The sequence below is a fragment of the Chiroxiphia lanceolata genome, chromosome 3, assembly GCF_009829145.1.
Source record: "Chiroxiphia lanceolata isolate bChiLan1 chromosome 3, bChiLan1.pri, whole genome shotgun sequence".
In the NCBI taxonomy this organism is placed as follows: Eukaryota; Metazoa; Chordata; class Aves; order Passeriformes; family Pipridae; genus Chiroxiphia; species Chiroxiphia lanceolata.
The window spans coordinates 117,247,258-117,257,243 of record NC_045639.1 but is presented as its reverse complement, the minus strand read 5'-3'; the positions used below and the strand labels follow the sequence as shown (position 1 = coordinate 117,257,243).

The 9,986-nt window shown below is 61.5% G+C and overlaps 1 protein-coding gene across 1 annotated transcript; it reads right to left on the bottom strand.

Moving 5' to 3' along the window:
- Positions 1 to 7,956: 7,956 nt before the first annotated feature.
- Positions 7,957 to 9,446, bottom strand: KCNK3 (potassium two pore domain channel subfamily K member 3). The gene is made up of 2 exons (XM_032682272.1): positions 9,441 to 9,446; positions 7,957 to 9,352 (listed from the first exon to the last, which is right to left on the bottom strand). Exons 1-2 carry the CDS (start codon positions 9,444 to 9,446, stop codon positions 8,180 to 8,182), a joined length of 1,179 nt encoding a protein of 392 aa, XP_032538163.1. The 3' UTR covers positions 7,957 to 8,179.
- Between the last annotated feature and the right edge of the window lie 540 nt (positions 9,447 to 9,986).

Below are 9,986 nucleotides of genomic sequence, written 5' to 3'. Positions count from 1 at the left end.
AACCGCGGGATAAACCCATCTGGGATAAACCCAACTGGGATAAACCTGTCTGGGATAAACCTGCCTGGGATAAACCTGTCTGGGATAAACCTGTCTGGGATAAACCCATGTGGGATAAACCCATGTGGGATAAACCCAACTGGGATAAACCTGTCTGGGATAAACCCATGTGGGATAAACCTGCCTGGGATAAACCTGCCTGGGATAAACCTGTCTGGGATAAACCTGTGTGGGATAAACCTGCCTGGGATAAACCTGCCGGGATAAACCTGCCGGGATAAACCTGCCTGGGATAAACCCAACTGGGATAAACCTGTCTGGGATAAACTTGCCTGGGATAAACCCAACTGGGATAAACCTGTGTGGGATAAACCCATCTGGGATAAACCCACCCAGGATAAACCCATCTGGGATAAACCTGCCTGGGATAAACCTGCCTGGGATAAATCCATGTGGGATAAACCTGCCTGGGATAAACCCAACTGGGATAAACCCAACTGGGATAAACCTGTCTGGGATAAACCCAACTGGGATAAACCTGTCTGGGATAAACCCATGTGGGATAAACCTGTCTGGGATAAACCCAACTGGGATAAACCCAACTGGGATAAACCTGTGTGGGATAAACCCGCCTGGGATAAACCTGCCTGGGATAAACCTGTCTGGGATAAACCTGTGTGGGATAAACCTGCCTGGGATAAACCTGCCTGGGATAAACCCAACTGGGATAAACCTGCCTGGGATAAACCTGCCTGGGATAAACCCACCTGGGATAAACCCAACTGGGATAAACCTGTCTGGGATAAACCCATGTGGGATAAACCCATGTGGGATAAACCTGCCCGGGATAAACCCATCTGGGATAAACCTACCTGGGATAAACCCATGTGGGATAAACCCAACTGGGATAAACCTGCCTGGGATAAACCTGTCTGGGATAAACCCAACTGGGATAAACCCATGTGGGATAAACCTGTGTGGGATAAACCCAACTGGGATAAACCCATGTGGGATAAACCCATGTGGGATAAACCTGCCTGGGATAAACCTGTCTGGGATAAACCCATCTGGGATAAACCTGACTGGGATAAACCCAACTGGGATAAACCTGCCTGGGATAAACCTGTGTGGGATAAACCCATCTGGGATAAACCCATCTGGGATAAACCCATCTGGGATAAACCTGCCTGGGATAAACCTGCCTGGGATAAACCTGCCTGGGATAAACCTGCCTGGGATAAACCCATCTGGGATAAACCTGCCTGGGATAAACCTGCCTGGGATAAACCCATCTGGGATAAACCTGCCTGGGATAAACCCATCTGGGATAAACCTGCCTGGGATAAACCTGCCTGGGATAAACCCATCTGGGATAAACCTGCCTGGGATAAACCTGCCTGGGATAAACCCATGTGGGATAAACCCGTCTGGGATAAACCCATGTGGGATAAACCTGTCTGGGATAAACCCAACTGGGATAAACCTGTCTGGGATAAACCTGCCTGGGATAAACCCATGTGGGATAAACCGGCTCTGCCAAGGCCGGGAGCGGGAGGGGCGTTATCCCTTCCCAGGGATTGGGAGGGGCTGGAAGGGAAGGGGAGGGGTGGGAATGAGGGTGGGAGGCGCCTCCGGGTGTCCCTGCACGTGGGGGGGAGGGATATTGGGGGGGGGGAAATAAAAATTGCGCTGGGGGGACCCAAATGTCACCAGGGGGGGACAGAAATGTGACCCTGGGGTTGTGATGGAGGGGACAGAAATGTGACCCGGGGGGGGACCCAAATGTCACCCTGGGGGGACAGAAATGTGACCCTGGGGGGGACCCAAATGTGGCCCTGGAGGGACCCAAATGTGGCCCTGGGGGAGACAGAAATGTGACCCTGGGGGGGACCCAAATGTGGCCCTGGAGGGACCCAAATGTGACCCTGGGGGGGACAGAAATGTGACCTCGGGGGGAACATAAATGTGACCCTGGGAGGGACCCAAATGTGGCCCTGGGGGAGACCCAAATGTGACCCTGGGGGGGACCCAAATGTGGCCCTGGGGGGGACAGAAATGTGACCTTGGGGGGGACAGAAATTTGAACCTGGGGGGGGACCCAAATGTGAGCCTGAGGGGGGACAGAAATGTGACCTGGGGAGACCCAAATGTGGCCCTGGGGGGACAGAAATGTGACCCTGGGGGGGGGGACGGAAATGTGACCCTGGGGGGAACAGAAATGTGACCCTGGGAGGGATCCCAATGTGGCCCTGGGGGAGACCCAAATGTGACCCAGGGGGGGGACCCAAATGTGGCCCTGGGGGGGACAGAAATGTGACCTGGGGGGACAGTAATGTTACCCGGGGGGGGGGGGACAGAAATGTGACCCTGGGGGGGACCCAAATGTGACCCGGGGGGGACACAAATGTGACCCGGAGGGGGACCCAAATATGACCCAGAGGGGACCGAAATGTAACCTGGGGGAGATCCAAATGTGACCCTGGGGGGGACAGAAATGTGACCCTGGGGGGGACCCAAATGTGACCCAGAGGGGACCGAAATGTGGCCCCGGGGGGACCCAAATGTGACCCTGGGGGGGCCCCAAATGTGACCCGGGGGGACCCAAATGTGGCCCTGGGGGGGACAGAAATGTGACCTTGGGAGGGAAAGAATTGTGACCCTGGGGGGGAAAGAATTGTGACCCTGGGGGGGACCCAAATGTGACCCTGAGGGGGGACAGAAATGGGGGGGGGGGACAGAAATGTGACCCGGGGGGACCCAAATGTGACCCGGGGAGACCCAAATGTGAGCCGGGAGGACCCAAATGTGGCTCTGGGGGGGACAGAAATGTGACCCTGGGGGGGACCCAAATGTGACCCTGGGGGGACCCAAATGTGACCCTGGGGGGACAGAAATGTGACCCTGGGGGGGACCCAAATGTGACCCTGGGGGGACAGAAATGTGACCCTGGGGGGGACCCAAATGTGACCCTGGGGGGGACCCAAATGTGACCCGGGGGGACCCAAATGTGGCTCTGGGGGGGACAGAAATGTGACCCTGGGGGGGAAAGAATTGTGACCCTGGGGGGGACCCAAATGTGACCCTGAGGGGGGACAGAAATGGAGGGGGGGGGGACAGAAATGTGACCCGGGGGGACCCAAATGTGAGCCGGGAGGACCCAAATGTGACCCGGGGGAGGACAGAAATGTGACCCTAGAGGGGACAGAAATGTGACCTTGGGGGGGACCCAAATGTGACCCTGGGGGGGACCCAAATGTGGCTCCGGGGGGGACAGAAATGTGACCATGGGGGGGACACAAATGTGACCCTGGGGGGGACAGAAATGTGACCCTGGGGGGGACCCAAATATGACCCAGAGGGGACCCAAATGTGGCCCTGGGGGGGACCCAAATGTGACCCTGGGGGGGGACAGAAATGTGACCCTGGGGGGGGGACCCAAATGTGACCCTTGGGGGGGGGGACAGAAATGTGACCCTGAAGGGGACCCAGATGTGACCCTGGGGGTGACCCAAATGTGACCCTGGGGGGACCCAAATGTGACCCTGGGGGGACAGAAATGTGACCCTGGGGGGGACCCAAATGTGGCCCTGGGGGGGCCCCAAATGTGACCCGGGGGGACCCAAATGTGGCCCTGGGGGGGACCCAAATGTGACCTGGGGGGGGACCCAAATGTGATCCAGGGGGACCCAAATGTGGCCCTGGGGGGGACCCAAATGTGATCCGGGGGGGACAGAAATGTGACCCGGGGGGGACCCCAATGTGGCCCGGAGGGGGGCAGAATTGTGACCCGGGGGGGGGACAGAATTGTGACCCTGGGGGGGGACCCAAATGTGGCCCTGGGGGGACAGAAATGTGACCCTGGGGGGACCCAAATGTGGCCCTGGGGGGACCCAAATGTGACCCTGGGGGGGACCCAAATGTGACCCTGGGGGACCCAAATGTGGCCCTGGGGGGGACAGAAATGTGACCCTGGGAGGGAAAGAATTGTGACCCTGGGGGGGAAAGAATTGTGACCCTGGGGGGGACCCAAATGTGACCCTGAGGGGGGACAGAAATGGAGGGGGGGGGACAGAAATGTGACCCGGGGGGACCCAAATGTGACCCGGGGGGACCCAAATGTGAGCCGGGAGGACCCAAATGTGGCCCTGGGGGGACAGAAATGTGACCCTGGGGGGACAGAAATGTGACCCTGGGGGGACAGAAATGTGACCCTGGGGGGGACCCAAATGTGACCCTGGGGGGGACCCAAATGTGACCCGGGGGGACCCAAATGTGGCTCTGGGGGGGACAGAAATTTGACCCTGGGAGGGAAAGAATTGTGACCCTGGGGGGGAAAGAATTGTGACCCTGGGGGGGACCCAAATGTGACCCTGAGGGGGACAGAAATGGAGGGGGGGGGACAGAAATGTGACCCGGGGGGACCCAAATGTGACCCAGGGGGACCCAAATGTGAGCCGGGAGGACCCAAATGTGGCTCTGGGGGGGACAGAAATGTGACCCTGGGGGGGACAGAAATGTGACCCGGGGGGGTGTGATGGAGGGGACAGAAATGTGGCCCTGGGGGGGACCCAAATGTGATCCGGGGGGATGTAATGGAGGGGACAGAAATGTGGCCTTTGGGGGGGGGGGGCAGAATTGTGACCCTGAGGGGGGACAGAAATGTGATCTGAGGGGGGACCCAAATGTGACCCTGGGGGACCCAAATGTGGTTCTGGAGGGGACAGAAATGTGACCCTGGGGGGGACCCAAATGTGACCCAGAGGGGACCGAAATGTGACCTGGGGGGGGGACCCAAATGTGACCCTGGGGGGGACAGAAATGTGGCCCAGGGAGGACACAAATATGACCCGGGGGGGACCGAAATGTGACCCGGGGGGGGGGATCCAAATGTGACCCTGGGGGGGACCCAAATGTGACCCGGGGAGACAGAAACGGAGGGGGGGGGGGGACAGAATTGTGACTCAGAGGGAGGACAGAAGTGTGACCCTGGGGGGGAACCCAAAATGTGGCCCTGGGGGGGACAGAAATGTGGCCCAGGGAGGACAGAAATGTGACCCTGGGGGGGGGACAGAATTGTGATCCTGGGGGGGGACCCAAATGTGACCCTGGAGGAACAATTCCAGATATTCCCGAGATCCCAGCGGACCGGGATCATCCTCTCCCATCCCCGAGGGGAGAATTCCACATATTCCCGAGATCCCAGCGGACCGGGATCCCCCCCAGAAGGAGCCGAGGCGGTGCCGAGCTCTGTCCCAGCCTTTATTTCTCCCTCCAGGGGAAGGAACTCGGCGGCAATCCCGGAAAATCCTTCCCGGGGGGGGGCGGGAAATTCCCCCCCGGAGCCGCCGCACGGGAGCCGGGGATCATTTCCATGGATGAGCCGAGATTCCTCGGGAATAAACCCCCTGGATCTGGCTGCGAGGACGGGTGGAGTGCTGGAGATCCCTGGGATCCCTCCCCTTCCAGGGAAACCAACCCGAGCCCCGGGAAGGGAATCCTGGGATCATCCCGGGGCTGGGGGAGGGAAGGGGGAAAGGGGGGTGGAGGAAAAGGGGGGAAAAGTGTCATAATGTCCCAGATTGTCCCCGAAATAACTCCCCGAGGGGAAGAATCCCATCCCCGGGGGCTTGGGGAGGGAGAAAATGAAGATCCCGAGGGATAATATCCCAGATTGTCCCCCAGAATTCCTCCCTGAGGGGAAGAATTCCATCCCACAGCGAGGATGGAGATGGGGATCCCGAGGAATAAACTGGGATTGTCCCCCAGAATTCCTCCCCGAGGGGAACAATTCCATCCCCAGGGGCTTGGGGAGGGAGAAAATGAGGATCCTGAGGGATAATATCCCAGATTGTCCCCAAAATAACTCCCCCGGGGGAACAATTCCATCCCCAGAGCCTTGAGGAGGGGGAAATGAGGATCCTGAGGGATAATATCCCAGATTGTCCCACAGAATTCCTCCCTGAGGGGAACAATTCCATCCCCAGAGTCTTGAGGAGGGAGAAAAATGAGGATTCCAAGGGATAATATCCCAGATTGTCCCCCAGAATTCCTCCCCGAGGGGAAGAATTCCATCTCCAGAGCCTTGAGGAGGGGGAAATGAGGATCCTGAGGGATAATATCCCAGATTGTCCCCAAAATAACTCCCTGAGGGGAAGAATTCCATCCCACAGCGAGGATGGAGAAAATGGGGATCCCGAGGAATAATTGGGATTGTCCCCCAGAATTCCTCCCCTGAGGGGAACAATTCCACCCCCAGGGGCTCGGGGAGGGAGAAATGAGGATCCTGAGGGGTAATATCCCGGATTGTCCCCAAAATAACTCCTTGAGGGGAACAATTCCATCCCCAGAGCCTTGAGGAGGGGGAAATGAGGATCCTGAGGGAAAATATCCCAGATTGTCCCCAAAATAACTTCCTGAGGGGAACAATTCCATCCCCAGCGGCTTGAGGAGGGAGAAAATGAGGATTCCAAGGGATAATATCCCAGATTGTCCTCCAAAATTACTCCCTGAGGGGAACAATTCCATCCCCAGGGGCTTGGGGAGGGAGAAAATGGGGATCCCGAGGGATAATATCCCAGATTGTCCTCAAAATACCTCTCCAAGGGGAATAATTCCATCCCACAGCGCGGATGGAGAAAATGGGGATCCCGAGGAATAATTGGGATTGTCCCCCAGAATTCCTCCCCTGAGGGGAACAATTCCACCCCCAGGGGCTCGGGGAGGGAGAAAATGAGGATTCCGAGGGATAATATCCCGGATTGTCCTCCAAAATTACTCCTTGAGGGGAACAATTCCATCCTCCCACCCGATCCCGAGGTCTCCCAGCTCTGCCTGCGCTTCCCGCGGCATTCCCGAGGATCGGGAGAGGAGACATCCACCCCTTCCCGTCCTTCCCGCGGCATTCCCGAGGATCGGGAGAGGAGACATCCACCCCTTCCCGTCCTTCCCGCGGCATTCCCGAAGGGACATCCACCCCTTCCCGTCCTTCCCGCGGCATTCCCGAGGATCCGCAGGACCCCAGGGAGGAGGGAGGGGGGTGTGTGGAGGATCCAACCCCGTCCCACCTCTCGGAGTTTCACATTTTCGGGGGGCGTTTTTTGGCGCAAACCACGGAAAAAAAAACAAAACAAAAAAACCCCAAAAAAACCCCAAACCAAACCAAAAAAAACAACAACAAAACCAACAAAAAACCGGCTTTAAATTAAACCGGGACCCACCCCCGGCCCGGAGACCCCCGAGGAGGGCGGGGGTCCCTCCCGGAGCTCAGAGGAGCGCGGGGGTCCCTCCCGGAGCCCCCGAGGAACGCGGGGGTCCCTCCTCAGCCCCCCAGGAGCGCGGGGGTCCCTCCTGGAGTCCCGAGGGGTGGGGGAGTCCCTCCTGACGCCCCCCAGGAGCGCGGGGGTCCCTCCTGGAGCCCCCGAGGAACGCGGGGGTCCCTCCTCAGCCCCCCAGGAGCGCGGGGGTCCCTCCTGGAGTCCCGAGGGGTGGGGGAGTCCCTCCTGAAGCCCCCCAGGAGCGCGGGGATCCCTCCTCAGCCCCCCCAGGAGCGCGGGGGTCCCTCTCCAGCCCCCGAGAGTACGAGGGTCCCTCCTGGAGCCCCCCAGGAACGCGAGGGTTCCTCCCGGAGCCCCCAAGGGGTGCAGGGGTCCGTCCCGGAGCCTCCGAGGAGAGCGGGGGTCCCTCCCGGAGCTCAGAGGAGCGCGGGGGTCCCTCCTGGAGCCCCCCGAGGATCCCTCCTGGAGCCCCCCAGGAACGCGGGGGTTCCTCCCGGAGCCCCCAAGGGGTGCAGGGTTCCCTCCCGGAGCTCGGAGGAGCACGAGGGTCCCTCCCCAGCCCCTGAGGAGCGCAGGGGTCCCTCCCGGAGCTCAGAGGAGCGCGGGGGTCCCTCCTCAACCCCCGAGGAGCACGAGGGTCCATCCCGGAGCTCAGAGGACCGCGGGGGTCCCTCCCGGAGCGCGGGGGTCCCTCCTCAGCCCCCGAGGAGCGCGGGGGTCCCTCCTCAGCCCCCGAGGAGCGCGGGGGTCCCTCCTCAGCCCCCGAGGAGCGCGGGGGTCCCTCCTCAGCCCCCGAGGAGCACGGGGGTCCCTCCGCAGCCCCCCGGCCCAGCGAATCCCTCGGTCCGGGGGGTTGTCCGGGGAGGAGGCGGGGGGGGGGGGGGGGGAGAAGTGCCGAGGGGTCTCTACACGGAGCTGCGGCGCTTCCTGAGCCCCGGGAAGGGCTCCAGGCTCTGGAGCCCGCTGGACACGGAGCTGACGGCCGAGCGCCGGGCGCCGCACGGGCAGCGCTGCGGGGCGGGCTCGGCGTGGCCACCGCCGCCGTGGCCACCGTCGCCGCGGCCACCGCCGCCGTGGCTCTGCTGCTGCTGCTGCTCCGAGGCGGAGGAGAGGTCCCGGGGGATGATCATGGGGATGGAGTACTGCAGCTTCTCGCGGCTCTTGTACCACAGGCACGAGCACACCGACTGGAAGTGCAGCACCTCGGCGTACACGTTCCGCAGCCCTCCTCCTCCTCCTCCTCCTCCTCCTCCTCCTCCGGCTCCGGCTCCGGCCCCCGCGGCGGGCGCGGCCGGGAGGGGCTCGGGGGAGGCGACGTCGGGGGGGACAGCGCTCCGGGGGCAGCGGCGGCAGGCGGAGGAGGAGGAGGAGAGCAGCGCCCGGTGCTCGGCGTCCCGCCGCTCGTCCTCGGCGTTCATGGTCATGAAGCGCAGCACCACCAGGTTGAGGAAGGCGCCGATGACCGTGAGCCCCGTGAGGATGTAGACGAAGCTGAAGGCCACGTACTGCGGCTGGTTCTGCAGCGCCTGGTCCTTCTGCAGCGCCACGTAGTCGCCGAAGCCGATGGTGGTGAGGGTGATGAAGCAGTAGTAGTAGGCGTGGAAGAAGCTCCAGCGCTCGTAGTGCGAGAAGGCGGCGGCGCCCACGCAGAGGGTGCCGAGGCAGGAGAAGAAGCCGATGGCCACCATGTTGGCCATGGACACCTCGGGCCGCCGCATGCCCAGCCCCTGCTTGGCGCGGCGCAGGAGGTGCCGCACCAGGGTGTTGATGCGCTCGCCCAGGCTCTGGAACATGACGAGCGTCAGGGGGATGCCCAGCAGCGCGTACACCATGCAGAACACCTTCCCCCCGTCCGTGCTGGGGGCGGCGTGCCCGTAACCTGCGGGAGGGGCAGAGACGAGAGGGAGGGCACGGGGAGGTGAGGGGGGGGGGTCAGCGCGGGGATCCCGGAGGGGAGGAGAGTCGGGGGAGCGCGGGGTGGGGTCTTGGAGCTCGTCCCGTTTCGACCCCGGCGTCTCCCGCTGTCCCGGGCGGCTCCACCCCCGGCCTTGGACGGGATCCAGGGGCAGCCACAGCTTCTCTGGGAATTCCAGCCCAGCCCCTCCCCACCCTCCCAGCCAGGAATCCCTTCCCAATCTCCCATCTAACCCCAGGAAAACCAGGCACCTGCATCCCGGTTTTCCCGTGCTTGGATATGGGATTGCTCCAAGAGAAACCCTGCCAGGCTCTTCCCTTCTCCATGGGAACCATGGGAATGCAGGGGAGGGAAACCCCAAAGCATTGGGAAAAGGTCCATCCTTGCTTTTGGGGATGCTGGGATGGGTTGGGTGGGAAGAGACCTCAAGGATCAGCCCGTTCCAACCCCGACACCTCCCGCTATCCCAGGGGATCCAACCCGGCCTTGGACACTCCCAGGGATCCAGGGGCAGCCACAGCTTCTCTGGGAATTCCAGCCCAGCCCCTCCCCACCCTCCCAGCCAGGAATCCCTTCCCAATCTCCCCCCCAAATCTCCCCTTTCCCACTGGGATCCATTCCCCGGGGCCTGGCATTCCAGGCCCTGATCCCAAATCCCTCTCCCGCTCTCCTGGAGCCCCTTCAGGCTCTGGAATGTTCTCCAAGCTCTCCCGGGATCCTTCCCTTCTCCAGCCTGGCCATTCCCAGCTCTCCCAGCCTGGAGCCAGAGCTGCCATTGGATCCATCCCCAGCCCAAC